This window comes from Apus apus, chromosome 26, assembly GCF_020740795.1.
Source record: "Apus apus isolate bApuApu2 chromosome 26, bApuApu2.pri.cur, whole genome shotgun sequence".
NCBI lineage: Eukaryota > Metazoa > Chordata > Aves > Apodiformes > Apodidae > Apus > Apus apus.
In genome coordinates this window covers 1,989,286-2,008,400 of record NC_067307.1, presented here as the reverse complement: position 1 = coordinate 2,008,400, position 19,115 = coordinate 1,989,286, and the positions used below count along the sequence as shown (strand labels likewise).

The 19,115-nt window shown below is 55.7% G+C and overlaps 1 protein-coding gene across 1 annotated transcript in view; it reads left to right on the top strand.

Annotated features, from left to right (window-relative positions):
* PEBP4 (phosphatidylethanolamine binding protein 4) overlaps positions 1-19,115 on the top strand; it is a 49,309-nt gene that overhangs the window by 7,584 nt on the left and 22,610 nt on the right. Inside the window, exons 2-3 of the mRNA XM_051640746.1 lie at positions 6,428-6,573; positions 7,693-7,825. Coding sequence (XP_051496706.1) covers positions 6,434-6,573; positions 7,693-7,825 — 273 coding nt within the window. The 5' untranslated portion in view covers positions 6,428-6,433. The remainder of the gene's footprint in view (positions 1-6,427; positions 6,574-7,692; positions 7,826-19,115) is intronic.

Genomic DNA, 19,115 nt, shown 5'->3' with positions numbered 1-19,115 from the left:
TGAGCTCCAGAAATCCAGGCTGAGTGATGGAACTCTTGCACCATCCAACCTGTGCTATCATTTTGTGTCCCCTGAGCTGGTTCAGATTCCTTTTCTCCCAGGGAGAGGAGCTGGCACAGCTGCTGGGCAGCTTGGTGTGCAGGGACCACCTGGCTCTTGAATTTCCTGAGGGGCTCCAGGAAAACTGGAGACCTCCTGAGCCAAATAAATATCAGGTCCCTTCAATCCATTGAACTCTTTCCCCACAACCTCTACACTTCCCAGGAAGGAGAACTGGCCCCACCAATCCCTGCAGGTGCAAATGGATGCCCTGGGAGGAGGGATTTTTCTCATTCAAGCAGTTCTTGGTTGGCTGGGCAAGGTGAGGGTGACCTTGGTGGTCATTGGGGTTGAAGCTGGGGATGAAATTGGCCAGGGGAAGAGGGGCAATGTGAGGACAGGCTGTGGAGAGGTGAGATAAGAGGCACAGAGTGGGCAGGGCAGAGCTGGAGGTGCAGCAGGTTATGAATGGAGAGAGAGGATGTGGGTTTTGTTTCCTTTCCTGATTGCCAGGGCCAAAAAAAGCTGAAAAATGGGCTTCCTGCAAGAGCAAAGATAGAGGGAATTCCCCTGGATGCCAAGGCTCTGCCAGGTTCTTGGCTTCCTCCAGTTCTGCTGGTGGGTGGTGGTGGTGGGAAGGTTCAGGCTGTAGGAACTGGGTCCAGATTTCTTGGGTGCTTTGCTCCCAGGACCTTCTCTGGCACCTGCGTGGGGGAAACTGAGGCAGAGAGGAGCCTGGTTTGGGGGAAGATGCTGGAACTTTCTGCAGCAGCTGGGCTGGCTTCCTGCTTGGAGGACTTGGGTGGGAGTGCAAGGAGCACATTGATTGTCCCTTGCCAGAGAAATCCTTGTTTCCAGGAGCAGCAGAGCAAGAGCCTTGGCAAGGAAGGAGCAGAGTTGCTGATGACTTCAGTGCTGGGCTCTGACTTGGCTGCAGCCTGAGACCAACTGGGGGGTGGGGAGGGAAATAAAACTGGTGCCAAGGTTCCTGTGTCACAGGATGGGGGGGGAAAACTCAAGCCTGGCCACGGCTCCTTGCTCTGCCCCTGCAGGCAATTAATTATCTGGGGAGTCGTTGCTTAATGAAGTGGGAAGGAGGAGAAGTGAAGGGAATCAAATGGCTTTTTAGGGTGCAGGGACTGGGTGCTGGGTGAAGTCAGAAGGAGCAGGGGAGGGGGTTATAACTGGCCCTGGTTAATCTTTAACATCCCCAGGAAACCTGTGGCTGGGGTGGGAAATTCCCAAGGTTGCCAACAATGTGGTTGTAGGTTGTGTCAGAATAAGAAGCTGTTGGTTTTGGGGTTGGTTTGTGTTTTTTTTTTAAATGAAGATGTGTAAGGAAGTTCTGGCCAGGAGACACTTTGACTTGGGTGTGTAGAAGGCCAGCATTGAAGAACCCAGCTGCACCAAAGCTGGAGGTGAAAATCTGGAGAGGTTTGGATGGGTTTCCATCCAATCCTTGGGTTTTTGGTTGAGCTGTGGGTCCTGATGTTCTCAGTGCTCCCTGGGGTGTTGGGAGCAGCTTATGGGGCTGTAGGGGGGTAGCAAGAAGCAGGTTGTGAAGGTGTGGTGGGTGCTGGGTCCTGTGCAACAAGTCATCTTCTTTCTGTGAGGCCGTGGAGATGATCCCAGGGCTGGAGCAGCTCTGCTCTGGAGCCAGGCTGGGAGAGTTGGGGTGTTCAGCCTGGAGAAGAGAAGGCTCCAGGGAGACCTGAGAGCACCTTCCAGTGCCTGAAGGGGCTCCAGGAAAGCTGGGGAGGGACTTGGGACAAGGGCAGGGAGGGATGGGATGAGGGGGATGGATGAAAACTGGGAGAGGGAGATGGAGGTTGGAGATGAGGAGGGAATTCTTGGCTGTGAGGGTGGGGAGAGCCTGGCCCAGGTTGCCCAGGGAAGCTGTGGCTGCCCCATCCCTGGCAGTGTTGAAGGGCAGGTTGGATGGGGCTTGGAGCAGCCTGGGCTGGTGGGAGGTGTCCCTGCCCATGCAGGGGGTTGGATCTGGCTGATCTTTCAGGTCCCTCCAACCCAAACCATTCCAGGATTCTGATTCTATGATTCCTCAGCAACCACAAGTTTGGTGGCCTCATGAATCAGCCCATGTGTGTAACTTGGCTCCCAACCCAGGTGCTTGGGCTTTCATGTGTGCTTTGTTGCCAGAGCAAGCCACAAACTCCTCCTTTCCTTCCTGCCCTTGAGGTACTTCCCTTTTATTAAGAGCTTTTTCATCTCCAGCATGAAGAGAAAAATTCTTTCCTCGCTTAGGCCTGAGCTTTGCCAACTGTCAAAGGCTTTTGAGGAGCTTTTGGACCTGACTTGGGTTGGCTGGGAAGAGGTTTTGTGTCTGTTTCTCCTCCCAAAGGGCTGCAGGGATGGTGGGACCACAGCAGGTCTGGGCTTCGTGTTGCTCCCTGGGGCTTCACAGGTGGTTTCTCTCACCTGATGAACCAATCTGATGGGTGAGAAGCCACTGGGTTGTACTTGGTACCTTTTCTTATTCCTCCTACGTGTTGGAATCTGGGAACCTCCAGCTCCTGTGTGAGGATGGGCCCTGGGGAAAGGGGAGGAGGTGCAGCCCCTCGCAGGGCTCTTTCAAGCCCCATCCCAAAGGAGCAGTGGGTAAAACCAGTTCCTTCCTCTCTTTTCACTGGGATTCAGAGGGGAGAGAGGCCAGGGTGGATGGGGGGGGACACGTGTGGAGGTTCTGTGCCCCAGGCTGGGTTTGCTGCCTGGATCTGCACAGGGATGAGCAGGGGAGGAGAAAGGGACCTGGGGGTCCTGGTGGGCAGGAGGATGAGCAAGGAATGTGCCTTCGTAGCCAAGAAGTGGCCTCCTGGGGTGGGTTAGAAAGGGGGTGGTTAGTAGGTCAAGGGAGGTTCTCCTGCCCCTTTATTCTGCCTTGGTGAGGCCACATCTGGAGTGTTGTGTCCAGTTCTGGGCCCCTCAGTTCAGGAAGGACAGGGAAGTGCTGGGCAGAGCCCAGGGCAGAGCCACAGAGATGCTGGAGGGAGTGGAACATCTCCCTGATGGGGAAAGGCTGAGGGAGCTGGGTCTGCTGAGCTTGGAGGAGACTGAGGGGCCACCTCATCCGTGTCCACAAACACGTTCAGGGCAGTGTCAGGAGGACAGAGCCAGGCTCTGTTCAGTGATGCCCAGTGACAGGACAAGGGGCAGTGGGTGCAAACTGGAGCACAGGAGGTTCCACATGAATATCAGGAAGAACTTCTTCCCTGTGAGGGTGCCAGAGCCCTGGGCCAGGCTGCCCAGAGAGGCTGTGGAGCCTCCTTCCCTGGAGACATTCCAACCCCCCTGGATCCCGTGGGATGTGCTCTGGGTGCCCCTGCTCTGGCAGGGGGGTTGGGCTGGGTGATCTTTCCAGGTCCCTTCCAACCCTTGGGATTCTGGGCTCAAGCAGGGAAGCAGGAGGGGCTTTGTGGTTGTGTTCTCATGACTGGCCTTGAGCCCCCCTCCAAGTGTGGGGAGGGCAGCACCTCCCTCCTGAGTGGGGGCAAATCCTGCCTGACCAGACACTTCCCGAGCTGCACAGCACCACTCCAGAGGCTTCCCAACAGCTGGAAAGATGAGCTTCTTCCTGGAACTGGGAGAGATGATGTCCAAACACCCTCCTGGGGTGGTGGGAGAGGAGCACTGGCTGTGCTGCCTGCCCTGCCACTGCTGGGGCTGTGTTCCCAAGGAAGCATCCTCCTCTGGAGAGGAAGCTCCTTGATGCCATCCCTGGGGCCTGGGGTGGTGAGAAGAGTTTTTCCTGGCTCCAGGCACAGGGAGAGCAGAGGAGCTGGATGTTGGTGGCAATGATCCATCTCCTGTGTGGGCTGGCCAGGGTTGTGTCAGCTACACTGGCCACAAAGCCACCAGGTTCTTGAGTCACCCTGGCCCTGTGTGTGTGGTTTATAAGCCAATCACCCCACGGTTCTGTGTCCCTCAGGAGCCCCTCTGGGGTTTGGGGTGATCCCACAGGAGCTGCTGGGCTTGGGCAGCACCTCTTCCCTGGGGAACTTCCCACCCTGGTGCTGTGGGTTTGCTGCAAGGTTGGGTTGCCCTGCTGCCTTTGCAGCTCTGCAGCCAGAGCAAGGGGAATCCAGAGCTCTGGAATTCTTCCACCCCCGTTTTTAGAGAGGAAGTCATCGTTCATCTTGCCCAGGCTGCTGTAGGAGATTGTTGTTCCCTTGGGTTCTTCTTCCAGAGCATCCCTGGGGGGACCCCTCTGCAGCCTTGTCTGCTGGCAAACCCCTTGGTGGTGTTCCCATTTTCTGGTGATCCCCTTGGGAGCTCTCCCAAGGACTTCTCCCTGCCTCTAGGCTTCCAAGAAAACCCCTCTGTTTGGAGTTCATCTTGGGGTTCTTTGGGTTACCTCTGGGTTACCCAGATGAACCCCAGCAGGACCCAAGGGAGCTGGGTCCTGCTGCTCCCCTGGGACAGACCTGGGGGTCCAGGGAGCAGCAATGCCAGAAATCAAGAGCAAAAAAGGGAGGGATCTGCCAGGCTGGGAGAGTCACTTTGGCAGGGAGAGGGTCCCTTGTCCAAATCTACAGCTCTCCTGTTGTCCAAGGCCCTTTGTCTGTCCAGCTCAAAGCCCCTGTCCCTTCTCCTGCCACTCTTTTGTCAAGCTGCCAGCTTTCCAAGGGAAGTCCTGCTTTTCCCAGGAGAACCCACCTTCCTGCAGGGGAGGTTCTGGGGCTGCTGCCCCCCTGGGTTATCAACCCCCCCAGCTTGGGAGGGATACAAACCCCTCGGTTCCATAGAATCATGGGGTGGTTTGGGTGGGAAAGGACCTGAAAGATCATCCAGACCCAACCCCCTGCATGGGCAGGGACACCTCCCACCAGCCCAGGCTGCTCCAAGCCCCATCCAACCTGCCCTTCAACACTGCCAGGGATGGGGCAGCCACAGCTTCCCTGGGCAACCTGGGCCAGGCTCTCACCACCCTCACAGCCAAGAATTCCCTCCTCATCTCCAACCTCCATCTCCCTCTCCCAGTTTCAATCCATCCCCCCTTGTCCTCTCCCTCCCTTCTCTTCTCCCCAGCTTTCCTGGAGCCCTCACAGGGTTTGTAACTCTTTTAGGGCTCCTGACTCACCCTCCTGACTCGGATGGGAAAACCCTTCCTCACGTGAAGCCTGTTTGCAGGCTCAGGCCTCTAATGATGGGGTTTGCCCATCTCGGAGCGTGGGAACTGGGACCATTAAGCCCCTAAACCTCCTGATCATTCCCAATCCATTAATGGTCCTAATTAGGGAGGCCTGGTGCCTCTTTCTCTCCCTAATGACAGTGGTGCTGGTGCCTGCTCGTGCTCGCCCTGCGTGCTGGAGCTTCATTATCTAATGATACAGGGTGTGTTGTGACATTGGTTCCCAACTGTTGGGTTTGGTGTTGGGGTTTGTTGTTGTGGGGTTTTTTTTTTTGGTGCACGTGGCTCACCCAGAGCTGATGGAGCAATGGAAGAAGCCAGGGGAGTGCCCAGAAACGTTTGGGTCAAGTCCTCAGAGTTGGCTGCCAGGTTGTTGGTGAAGAAGGGGGTGAAATGAGGGTTGGGTGAGGGACCTGGAGCTGCTGGAGGAGGTTGTTGTGGGATGAAGAGCTGTTGCATGTTCTCACGTCCCCTCAGGGGCTGAGCTGCCCCTTCTCTGGGGGGTGTTTAGTTCCCAGTTCCTTCTCCCCTTCTTTCCAGGGAAACCATCTCCACGGCAACCTCAGGCTTCCAGGTTCTGCCTTGGAGATGCTCTTCCCTGGTGGGAAGTGGCTGTTCTGGGGGGGTGACAGGGCTCAAGGTGACACCCTCCCCCCCCTTTTATTCTGCTCCCCCCACCCTGCCTGGGGTCAGGGCTGTGCTGGTCAGCGTGGTGTGGCTGGTTGTGCATCCCTTGGTAACTCTCTTGGTCAGACCATGGCCAAGCTCCAGTTTCTCCATCGTGTTGGAACCCTAGAGCAGCACCTGGAGGTGGGAGCTCTGTCCCCTCTGGGTGCTTCCTGGGCTTGGGACGTGATGGCAGGGATGAGGGTTGTCCTGCCCAGCTTCTGGCCCCCCCCTGGTGCTGTGCAGGAGGGTGGGGAAGCAGCTCCCTTGCAGAGGAGGGCAGAAACGGGTGCTCTGAGATCAGGGTCTTGCTGCAGACCCCCGTGGGGGGCTTGGGTGCTTCCTGGCAGCAGGAAACACGTTTTCCTTCTGGTCTGGCCTCCGTGGATGCTGTGGAGCAACTGGGGGAGGAAAAATGAGGTGGGAGATGGGGGCGTTTCTGCCTGGAGGTGGTTTCTGAGCCCAGATGGGGTGGTGGGGGATGATAAGAGGGGCTCTGGGAGGGGGGGGGTTGGTTGATGCTGCATCCCAGCTCTGCCTGTGGGAATGACCCTCCCTGTCCCTCTGTCCCCACAGGGCAGGATGAAGCTGCTGGGTGCTGTGCTGCTGGTTGCCAGCCTGCTGGGCACTGATGCCCATGGGGAACAGCCCCCCTGGCCAGATGATCCTTCAACAACCTGCATCTTCCAGATGCTCAACAGCCCAGACAACAAGTTCTGCAGGTGAGTGACTCCCTCTTGTCTCCTTTCACCAGTCAGATGCCCTTGGATGTCCAACCTGTCACCTCCAGGGACAGTTAATTCCAGTGTCCCCTTTTGCCAGGCTCTAAATATTGGGAGTTTTCTTCCTCTCACCAGGAACTGGGGCCAGAGTGAAGCTGAGCAGCCCTGCTGGGCAGCTCTTGTTTTGTGCCAGCTGAGATCTTGGTGGCTCTGGTCACCTGGAGATGTTCCTTGGTCCGTTTGAAGTCTCTTTTAAAGAGACTTCACAGCACCAGAGCTGACAAATGGCTCCTGCAGGAAAAGCTGCAGAGGAAGGAGGCTGCTTCTGGGGAAGGAAAGACACCCCCCAGACCTCCAGGGCCACCCCCCAGACCTCCAGGGCCACCCCCCAGACCTCCAGGGCCACCCCCCAGACCTGTTGATGCTTGAGGTGTGGGACATGGGGAGAGGAGGAAGCCCGAGGTGGTTGGAGCTGCAGACAAGCAGTTGGCTGAGGTACCAGCCAGGTCCCCAAGCTCAACAGCCACAAAAATGCACCTTGATCCAGCGTTTTCACCCTCAGGGTGGCCTTGGGACTTGCTGGACTCACCCTGTGAGGACCTGCCAGCTTGTTCCTGTGGCCACTTGCTCTGTCTGATAATGAGAAGGGGAAAGTGCTTCATGCAGGAGCTGGACCTGGAGATCCCATAGAATCATGAAGAGTTGGAAATGACCTCCAAGATCATCAAGTCCAACCATCAGAGCTGTGGTTTTACTGTCAGTGCCCAAAACACAGAGGAGACTGGTCCCTGCTTTCATAGCACAGGTGGGACCAGGAGTTCAGGTGGCTTCTCCAAGGCCAAGAAGTCATTTTGCTCTCCAAGCTTTAGATAAAGGGGGCCCATAATTGTTAAGGATTGTGGAAAATGAACTATTTCAAGCCTTGCTGCTTCTGGGGAGAGGGAGGAGGCCCCTTGGTGGTGACACAGCACGGGAGGGTGCTCGTCCCAGTGGGTTGCACCCTACGTCTCCCAGCTGGAGTGGCAACCACAGCTCACACCTGGCTTGGGAAGTGCCACCAATTCCCACCTCCCCTGCCTGGTGTGGTCTGTCCCAAAGACAAGTTTTCTCTTCCCCCAGGGGGGATTTGGAAGTGATCTACCCCGAGCTGGGCAACGTGGGCTGCATGTACATCCCCAAGTGCCACCGGTACCAGAGGAGGCTCAGCAAGGAGTGGGGACCTCCCCGTGTCCTGTACCCCCAGGCTGCCCAGGTGAGTCCCCGTCGTGGTCACGGGCTGGGTGGCCACCTCCTGGCTTCATTAACCTCCGGGTTAATTAGAGGTGGAGCCCGATCCTAAGGGAGGAATTTGCTGGGCAAGGTTGCCTGACGTGTGGGTGCTGGTCCTTGGAGCTGAGCTGTGGGTGCCCAAGTGCTGGGAGCTGGGACACCCCAACTCTTGGCCCTTGGGGGGGGGGGTGGGGACACCCCTGGAGCAGCTTGACCCTCTGCTGTCCTGCTGCCCAAGTGCTGGTTGCTGCTCGGGTTGGGCTTGTTCAGCTTCTGCTTGAAACCAGAGACACTTCCCAAGCTTTGCCCTGTTCCTTCAAGCCCTGCTTTGGGGCCGAGTTGCCTGCAAACAACCCCCAGTTTTTTGCCCCCCACTTTTTCCCCTGGTTGCCTTCCCCCCACCCCTCCATCGTAGCCTTTTCCCTTTTGTTGTTGGTGGTTTTTTCCCCCTAATTGCATCCAGAACATTTGCAGCTGTTGGGGTCGATTTTCTGGACTTGGCAATTCTTGGCAAACTGTTCCAAACCGGCAGAGACTTTTTTTTTGGGGGGTTTCCCCTTCCCTGGCGGGGTCTGCGTGGAGAAAAAGGGTTAATTCACCTTCCTGGGGGGGTTTCAGTTGTATTTGGGGGGGGGTCAGTCCTTGGTGGTCGCCGTTCCTGGGGGGGTTTGTTCCCCCCCCCCCGCCCCGTCGGGGCTGCAGTTCCCAGAGGTTGCCGCCAGGTGGCAGCATTGAACTTCCCAGGGCACTGGGAGCACTGGGAGCACTGGGAAGGGCTGGGATTCCCACCCCCCCACCCCTGGCCGGGCTTTGCACCCCAACCCCGGGATGGGGGGTGTGCTGGGGAGAATGAGGGGAGGGGGGGTGAGGTCCTGCAGCCGGTGTCACCCGCCCGGTTTGGGGATGGTTGCTGGTCGGGATGTGGGTGCAGAGGGGACTTTGTCCCCCCCCCCTTGGTGACACCCCCGGGGTTGACACGTGGCTTTTTCCCCCGTCGTTGCTTCCCACTCTGGAGCTGCGGGATGTTTGTGTTGGGAGTGGAGAAGGGAGGAAAAGTGGTTGCTGTGCAGCTTGGCTTTACTTTGTCCTAGAGTCCCAGGGTAGTTTGGGTGGGAAGGGACCTGAAAGATCATCCAGTCCCAACCCCCTGCATGGGCAGGGACACCTCCCACCAGCCCAGGCTGCTCCAAGCCCCATCCAACCTGCCCTTCAACACTGCCAGGGATGGGGCAGCCACAGCTTCCCTGGGCAACCTGGGCCAGGCTCTCACCACCCTCACAGCCAAGAATTCCCTCCTCATCTCCAACCTCCATCTCCCTCTCCCAGTTTTCATCCCTCCCCCTCATCCCATCCCTCCCTGCCCTTGTCCCAAGCCCCTCCCCAGCTTTCCTGGAGCCCCTTCAGGCCCTGGAAGCTGCTCTGAGGTCTCCCTGGAGCCTTCTCTTCAGAATCACCTTTTCTGGCTGCTTTGTTGCTGTCTGGAAAGTCTCTTCTCCCTGTCGCTCACAGCCTTTGAAGTCCAACTTCTCCTTGAAGATGTTAATTCTTCAAAAGGAAAAAACCACCTCTAGCAGAGGCTGCTCTCCATGAAACCATCCATCACTTGGGCACCACTTTCCAGTAGTTTGATATTTCCCAGTCACTTGTTTCTGGTCCTGGAAAGCAGGTTGGGGCAGGGAGAGGGGGAAGGGATGTGGGGACACTGGTGGGTGCTGCTCCTTCCAGTGAAGGGTGATGCTGGTATCCTGGGGGGATAGAGCAGGGGAGTGAACCTGCCCAAGCTCGGGAGCTGGTTGTGTCGTTTCTGTGTGTTTATTATGGGATGTCAGCATGGTCCTCGGGGCTGGGCAGGTCCCCAGGAGCCCCCACTGCCAGGGGGTTGGTGGTTCCTGCTGGCATCAGGGCTGGTTGGTGGCTCATCCCTGGCAGATCTGGCACCGTTGCCTTCTGAGACAACTCACATCTTGTCCTGAGGTGGCATCTGAGGACACAGGCCCTGCTGCTTCCCTTGCTCTGCATTTCTCCTCCCTGGCCTTCACCAGAAATTCATCCCCAGCTCCAAATGCTGAGGCTGAAAACTGGGAGGGGGGATAATTTTGAGCAAGGGGGCTGGACATCCTTAAATGGGTCCCAGGGAACTGGCTCTGCCTCGGGCTTCCTCTGTAGGAATGTAGAGAGATTCTTCCTTCTGAACCTCTCAAGATGCTTTTGGATCATGTTTTTCCCCCCAGAAAAAATCCCCCTAAAGTGAGTGGGAACAAACCTGGCCTCATCCTCTGCCAGGGCTCAGGCAAGCACAGGCAGTGGGGCTGGTTTGTTATGGTTTGTGATGGGATTTCTAAGGTCAGGAAACATGATGGATCATTTTGCTTCCCAATGAAAATGGGAAACCTCACTTGGCTGGAATGATCTCCATGGGCTTGTGGTGCTGGGTGCCCTTGTGGAGGGAACTGGGCTGGGTAAAATGCTCTCAGAGAGAGAGAGAGAGATTTTTTTCTTCTGTCAGAAACCAGTGGCAGCAAAACTTGGGGTTTGAGTATGAAAACTTGTGTAGGAAGTGTTTGCTTTCTGTGGAACACTTTGTGTCTTTCAAGGAAAAAAAAAAAAAACACAACACAGCCACCAAAAAAAGCTGCGTGTGGAGTGTTTGTGTTTTGATCTCCAGAAATAGTTCCCAGTTTGCTGAGGAATGGGGGGGGAAATGGGATGTTTCCACCCCCCCACACCTTGTTCCAAGACAGGGATAACAGCTCAGGGAAGGGCCACGTTTCAGCCTCCCTGTGCTGCAGGTTTCTGCTGGTGGTCCTTGGTGAGGACAGTGTTGATGTGTTTGTGGGGGTGGCACCCACCCCTGGGGGGGCTTGAATTCATCACTTCACGTGTGCTTGTAGAGTTTGTGGCACCCAGTTTAGACACTGGGACACTGCAGGTTTATCAACCACCCTCTTGACTTCCCAAAAAGACCCGTCTTGGACTCTCTTGGGTGCAGTGAGGCTTGTGGGTTCCATCTGGCCCCCATCAGGGCTGTGCAGAGGAGCAGCAGATGCAGCATCAGGTTGGGGAGTGATGGTTTGGGTCCCCTGGGAACCTTTCCTGAGCACAGATCCCTGGACATGTGGCAAGTGTCCATCCCACATCCCTGTGCAGCCCGTTTGTCCATCCTGCAGAGGTTTGGGGGGTGAGATGCAGCCCTACAAGGCTGAGGGTGCTCAGTCCTGGCTGGGAGACCCCCCTGAGCTTTGGATAATGTGCTATGTGGGCACCCTATGCAGGCCTGGGCTCTGCTGCAGAGATAGGACAAGGAGCCAACACTAAACACAGCTTTACATTACTTTTTGAGGGCACCTTCATAGAGTCATGGACTGGTTTAGGTTGGAAGGGACCTGAAAGATCATCCAGATCCACCCCCTGCATGGGCAGGGACACCTCCCACCAGCCCAGGCTGCTCCAAGCCCCATCCAACCTGCCCTTCAACACTGCCAGGGCTGGGGCAGCCACAGCTTCCCTGGGCAACCTGGGCCAGGCTCTCACCACCCTCACAGCCCAGAATTCCCTCCTCATCTCCAACCTCCATCTCCCTCTCCCACTTTTCATCCATCCCCCTCATCCCATCCCTCCCTGCCCTTGTCCCAAGCCCCTCCCCAGCTTTCCTGGAGCCCCTTCAGGCACTGGAAGCTGCTCTAAGGTCTCCCTGGAGCCTTCTCTTCTCCAGGCTGAACCCCCCAACTCTCCCAGCCTGTCCCCACAGCAGAGCTGCTCCAACCTTAGATCATCTCTGTGGCCTCCTCTGGACCGTTTCCAACAGCTCCGTGTTTTTCCTGTTCTGAGAGCTCCTGAACTGGATGCAGCTCTCCAGGTGAGGTCTTACCAGGGCAGAGGGACAGAAGCACCTGCCTCAACCTACACTTCATCTTCTGAAGCCCCCCTGAAGGCCCCAGCAGAGGAGCTGTTGCCAGGCCAAGGCGAGGAAACGGGAGCGGAGCCGCCGACCTCTGGACGGACGGACGGGAAACGCTCCCTCCTTGTCCTCCTTTGATATTGCTTCCCTCAACCAAAAATAAATTGGAAAAGAAAATTGGCCATTTCATCAATCTGGGGCCAAGTTTCTAAATTCTGCAGCTAAGCAATCCCAAAAGAAGATGATAGATGCCAGGGAGCACCGAGCCCCGGCCGTGATGTATAGTCGCATTAGCCCCGATGTCGTCTTACATGATTCTGGTTTATTACCACTGCTGGTGGCAGACAGAAAAACAGATTAGGCTGGAGATCGAATCGATAGGAACTTTATTTACTGCCCTTTGAAAAACATATTTCTGCACTTTATAAAAACATACGGTAGATGCTGGAGATGGAGCTTGTCTGCTTGTTAAAAAGCAATTTGCCCGCCGCGATGTTCTCAAGCTCCCTTGTACCTGCTCTGCCATGTCTGTGTTCATCTCGGGGCTTGATGACTTCCTTAAAGGTTTTTGGGGCTGTGCCACCACTGGTTTAGGGTGTGGGGAAGGGGTAGGACTCGTTCTCTGTCTTGGAAAGGGAGTGCTTTTCTCCCCACCCTCCCCAAAAAAAGAGCTTTATTGAAGTTCGGTTGTTCTTGCAAGAACCTTCTCTTGGCCAAACCAGCCTGAGAGGACAACCTGCACATCCATGAGTTCAACTTCTGTTCTGGAGAGCTACAGATATGTCCTGCCATGACACTAGGGCCTGTTGGCCATGCCCAGAGTGAAGGAGAGAAGAATGAGCCTCTCCCAAGAGCCTGGGTGTTCCTGGAGTCCATGGCTAAGTCCACTTGCTGGTTGTGTCCCTGGATCTTCTTTTGTGAAGCCTTGGTGGCTGGCCTGGGGACAGTCCTGATTTATAAAGGCTTCATGTGCTTGAGGGTCTGGGGCCCATTCTTTGCAAAATTCCTTGGATGAAGGAATGAATTAGCTCTTAACAAAAGGAGGAGAAGGTCTGCTTAGTCTCCTGATTGGGATGTGCTCTGGTTGTGTCAGGCCCTGGTTTGCAGCTGGCAAAGAGGAGGTTTTGGGGCAGAACTCAGGTTGGATTCAAGGCTCATTAAAGAAGATGGTTTGGGGCAGAAGGTTCCTGACAGTTGGGGTATCCTCCTTGGCTCATGGAATTCTGGGGTTAAGGAGTTGTGTGGCTTTTTTTCCCCCCCTCTCAGTCCTGTCTGGGCTCCTTAAAAAAACAATGGCCCAACATTCCTTCCTGGTGGTGTCAGCCAGATATTCTGGGGATTAGCCCAAGTCCCTGGTGACAAACTCCTCCCTTTGGCCCTGCTGGTGCTGGTTTGGGTTCCCATGCCCTGGGACATGCCAGCAGCCCCAGCTTCAGAGGGATGCCAGCTCCCCAGAGCCTGGGACCCTCCCGGCTCCACAGCCACTTCTCAGCAAGGCTTGAGAAGCCACCAAAGGGCCTTTTTTGAGGGCTTGAATGTGGGGTGGAATAGGAGAAGAAAACCATCTGTGCTGCAAGATGTTCTGGGTTGCTGCAGCTCTGTCCTCTCCTGACCTGCTCGGCTTGGCTGGGGGTTGGCTGGGCTGGGCTGGGGTGGGAGCCCCTCTGAGCAAAGCACTGCTTGACTTCCCTCTGGGGAAGCAGGAGATCATCCTTGAGGGAAACATGAGCTCCAGGAGCCAACAATGTGCTCTGGCAGCCCAAGGGCCAGTGACATCCTGGAGTGCATGGAGATGAGGGTGGCCAGGTGGACAAGGGGACTCTTTCCCCCCTCTGCTCTGCCCTGATGAGCCCCCAGTTGGACAAGTGTGTCTAGTTCTGGGCTGCCCAGTTCCAGGAGGACAAGGAGCTGCTGGAGAGAGGCCAGCACAGGGCACTGAGATGCTGAGGGGATGGAGCATCTGCCTGTGAGGAAAGGCTGGGAGAGCTGGGGCTGCTCAGCTGCAGAAGAGGAGCCTGAGGGGGGATCTCCTCAGTGCTGATCAGTATCTCCAGGGGGTGGCAGGAGGGGGGACCAGACTCTGCTCAGGGGTGTCCAGGGCCAGGACAAGGGGCCGTGGGCACAAACTGGAGCACAGGAGGTTTGACCTGAAGAGGAGAAAATCCTTCTTGACTCTGAGGGTGACAGAGCCCTGGGACAGGCTGCCCAGGGAGGTTGTGGAGTCTCCATCCCTGAAGACATTCCAGCCCCTCCTGGCTGTGTTCCTGTGGGATCTGCTCTAGGTGACCCTGCTCTAGCAGGGGGGTTGGACTGGCTGATCTCCAGAGCTCCCTTCCACCCCTGCCCACTCTGTGAAAGCACTGGAGCAACGTGCAGGGGACAGACAGGACAGCTGGTGCCACACAGCATGAGAACCTCATTCCATGAGCAAACTTGGCAGCAGTGTCACTTTGCATCTGGTTCTTTACCCACACGTTTGCTGGACGTTTAACCACCCTGGACAAATACCATTCCCCTCAGGGCAGAAGGATGGACTTGGGAGCTGGCAAGAACCCCTCCAGGTCATCCAACCTCTCCTCATTCCTTATGCATTGTCATCCCTGGGCCAGCAACTTGTGCCTCTTTCCCCAGCACAACGTTGGGCAGCTTTCCCTTTGATCCCCCTCAATGCTATCGAGTAATCCAAGCTGGAGCTGCTTGGGATGAAATAATTGCTTAACAATCATATAAGACAAAGTGATTCAACAAATGACAATTAGGGCTTGAGATATACAGAACAGATGCATTCACTGTACCATATTATAATGTGCTAATACGAGATTGACAGCACAATAATAGGAGAGAACAGCCACTCAGCCTATAATTCCAAACCAAATGTGAGGCTGTCCACAGAGCTCAAATCCTAACAGGCTGTAAAATTAGAGGTAAGAAGGCACCAGGTTCACAAAGACTCATTAGCAGGTTGGTTGTGAATTTCCAGGGGGGGAGAGATTTCCTGCTGGAGAAGTAGTGATGGGAAGAGGGGGGGAGAGCGACCTCCTGGTGTCTGTGTGTTGGGATGGAATGTGGGTCTTGGTGGTTTCCACCAGGCTGGAGCTGCTGGTCCCTGTTCAAGGGGGGGTTTTGGGAGCAGAAAGATGCTCCTGGGTCTTGGTGACATCCCTGTCCTGGTGCCAGGGGCTGGGGGGCAGCAGCTGGAGAGCAGGGATCCATCAACCAGACAGGGCTGGGAAGGACCAAAGGGAATTAAGAGTGATATGAACAGGGAGCTGTGATGGGCATTCCCCCTGGGAGCTGGGAGCTTCCCAAGCCCTGAACGATGCTGATGGGTGACAGGGCCAGCCTTTAGCCTTGTCTGTGGCAATTAAGGCAGCTGGTGCTTGCTCTTCTCTTGGGGTAAATCAGGAGTTGGGGACGTGTGTGGGACCAGGCGCTGTCACCCTCCAGCGCCCGGCGTGAGCGGGGAGCACGGTGGCATCTGAGGGGGTCCTGGGGCTCCCTCCCCCCCTAAATATGGGCTGGATGTGCCATGCAATGTGCCTTTCACTCCTCCTAGGGCTGCTTTGGAGCCCTAAGAGATCAAAGGAGCTAATATTTTCAGCTCTGGTGACAAAACAGACTTCAGCTCATCTTGTGCTTTACACACACTTACTCCACTAACATATAATTTGATCAGATTTTATTATTAAATAAACACGCCAGAAAATACACTTTTTTTTTTTTTTGGTGTGTGGGGGAGGATGAGAAGGTTTGGTAATTAAAACTTCTATCCATCAAGGCATAACTCCAAGAGATAATTGTGCTGCTTCTGCAGGTGTCTACTTGGTGTTGAATCACCCAGTTTGGAGCCGGCGCTCGTGTGTGTGTGTGTGTGGAGCTGGGATGTCCCAGGGGCTCTGTGGGAATCCCAGTGGGCATATCCCAGGAACCGTGTGGTTGTGCACCAGCCAAGGGGTCAGGAATCTTTGGTGAGGCCAGTTTCTTGGGAGGGGCAAGTCCCTGCCAGCACAGGGCACCTCTGGAACCACTTGGGTTGGACTCCGAAGGCTGCAACGATGCCCCCGTTGCTGGGTGAAAAACCAGTGATTTTGTTAATTGCAAAGCCAAGTTGAGTTGGAGAAGCAAATGAATCTCTTGAAAATCACCTCATTTATTAGTTTATTTTATTTTTTTTACCCCCACCCCCTGTCTGAGATTTTCCTGGGATGCTCTGGCTGCCAGCAGCAGCCCTGCACTGTCCTTAGCTGGAGTGACAGCTGAGAGAAGGTTGCAAAGTTCAGCTCTTCCCTCCTTTAAAACTCCCTGGTTTATCTTTGGGGAGATCTTGAGGAACTTCTGCCCCCACAAAACGTGGAGCCAGAGGCCAAAGCCCAGCTGGGGTTTCCAAGTCAGGTTCAAGACCACGGTTGCTGGCAGATCAATGAGCCTTGAGGTGTCACACTTCTTGCAGCTCCTACCATCCCCAGGACCTGCCTGGACGTTTTCCTGAGGAATTAGAGGCATTTTGGGTGGGCAGGAGTTTCTAGCAGGAGGTTTCTCTAGATGTTCCTGGCTCTTGTGCCTTGAAAATGGGATTTGTGGTGTCTGAATTCATGTTTTAATTAGGGGGTGAGCTGGGCAGGGCTTCCTTGCACCCTCCTCATCCTCTCTCCCCCCTTCACGTGCTGTTGGACTTTATCCCATGGGGGGTTTGGTAGCCAGAGGGTGCAACTGGACTTTGGTGGGTCTGACTGGGATGTGGTTTTTGGGACAACCTGAGGAGTTGCTGAGGATGTGGAGGCAAAGCTGGGAAGTGCTGGTGGCTTTGACCTGGGTGGAGGGGGAGAGCCAGGAGGAAAGTGCTGACCAGGAGAGATGTTTGTCCAGAAAACACACCCTGACCCTGCAGGAGCCCTCCCATGGGATTATCCCAGTATCCCCCCATCCCTTCCCAGTGTCTGGGAAGGCTTGAGCCTGCTCTGGATTTGATTTTACCACCGGGCTGGGAGATACAAAACACCCTAGAGCAGATGAAGGAGCAGCCCTCACAGGGTCCCTTTTCCACAGGGGAAAACCCTCTCTGTCCTGCTCTCCTGCTCCACCTGCCTTTCCCAACCATCACCTCTGGCATCCCGGGAATCTCTGCAAACCCAACCTCACCCCCGGGCTCTGGAGCATCCGGAGCAACCACCCCCGGGGAACCTTCCTCCCCTGCAGCATCTTCCCCGGTGCCAGCACAGGAGCTTATGTTTTTTTCCCTTTGAATGAGTAATTCTTCCCAATTTGGGGGCTCCTTCCTGAGCTGTCACAGCCCTGGGTTCTCCTGCTTCTTCCTGCCAATCCACGGGGAGAAATTTCCCCCTTTTATATATATATATATATATATATATTTATATATCTTTAAATTCTTTTTTTCCCCGGCGAAGAGGAGGGGTGGGGGGAGGGGGGATATCTCAGTTATACAAGCCTGGGGGGGGGGGACTATTTTGGATCCCTCCTTCCTGCCTCCAAATTGCAGCTTTCGAATGTGACAAGTTACAAAACACTTGAGTCATTTCTCTCTTCTCTGGCTCCGCCGTTTCCCCCCCCCCCCCCCTCAACGATGGGGTTTGGGTTGTTGGATTAAAAAAACCCAAGAAATTGGGGGTTGGGGGAGGGATGAAAAGTGTCTCCTTGGCTTCCCCCCCCCCCCAAAACAGGGTAACTCTGGTGGTTTATGTAAGCTGCTCATGTTCTGCTGAGCTGCAGCGAGAGCTGCTGGTGGTTGAGAGGAAAAACCCACGTCTGCCCACGTAGGATCTTCCCGAGCTGGGTTGTGTAACTGGGAATGGATGCTGGATCTGGGGAGGAAAAGGAGGGGGAGGTTTGGGAGAGCCTGCCTGGGGGGGGTAACTGGGGTATCTGGAGGTGAAGGGAGCAAGGGAAGGGCCGGGCAGGGAGGAGTTGGGTTGGTTTGGATGGGCTGTGGGGAAGGGGAGGCAGGTGGGGGGGGCTGGTGGTGCCTCCTGAGGGGTTGGGGGGGGCTTGGGAGGGGGCTGGGGGGGCTTGGGTTAGGGTTGGGGATGATCAGGAGGGGTTTGGGATGGTCAGGATGGGGTTTGGGATGGTCAGGATGGGGTTTGGGGTGCTCGGGAGGGATTTGGGATGCTCAGGATGGGGTTTGGGATGGTCAGGCTGGGGTTTAGGATGCTCAGGGTGGGGTTTAGGATGCTCAGGATGGGGTTTGGGATGCTTGGGAAGGATTTGGGTATGCTTGGGAGGGATTTGGGATGCTCAGGATGGGGTTTAGGATGCTTGGGAAGGATTTGGGTATGCTTGGGAGGGATTTGGGATGGTCAGGCTGGGGTTTGGGATGCTTGGGAGGGATTTGGGATGCTCAGGATGGGGTTTGGGATGGTCAGGATGGGGTTTGGGATGGTCAGGCTGGGGTTTAGGATGCTTGGGAGGGATTTGGGATGCTCAGGTAAGGGCTGGGGATGCTTGGGGCAGGTTTGGGATGCTCGGGATGGGGAGGCTCAGGATGGGGATGCTTGGGAGTGATTTGGGATGGTCAGGCTGGGGTTTGGGATGGTCAGGCTGGGGTTTAGGATGCTCAGGATGGGGTTTGGGATGCTTGGGAAGGATTTGGGTATGTTTGGGAGGGATTTGGGATGCTCAGGATGGGGTTTGGGATGCTCAGGATGGGGTTTAGGATGCTCAGGATGGGGTTTGGGATGCTTGGGAAGGATTTGGGTATGCTTGGGAGGGATTTGGGATGCTCAGGATGGGGTTTGGGTTGCTTGGGAGGGATTTGGGATGCTCAGGATGGGGTTTGGGATGCTCAGGATGGGGAGGCTCAGGATGGGGATGCTTGGGAGTGATTTGGGATGGTCATGCTGGGGTTTGGGATGGTCAGGCTGGGGTTTGGGATGCTTGGGAGAGACTTGGAGATGCTTGGGAGGGATTTGGGATGCTCAGGTTAGGGTTGAGGATGCTTGGGGGGGGTGTGGGATGCTCAGGATGAGGATGGGGAGGCTCAGGCTGGGGTTTGGGATGTTTGGGAGGGATTTGGGATGCTCAGGACGGGGTTGGAGATGCTCAGAATGGATTTGGGGGTGCTTGGGAGTGAGCTGGGATGCTCAGGTTAGGTTTGGGGCTGCTCAGGATGGGGTGGGGGGGATATATGGGAGAGGTTCAGGAGGAGTTGATGCTTGGGAAGTCCCTGCCCAGTGGGCACCATGACCAGCCAAGGATGTGTGTGAAACCAATCCAGGCAGGAGCTGGTTTCCAGCATCCCTGTCTCTCGGGGTCTCAGCTGGGGCAAATATTTGCAGAGGGGATTTTTTTGTGTGTGGGGGGGGAGTTGTTGGCCTGATCCTGAGTGACATTTGTCACTGTCACCAGTGGGTGACACCCC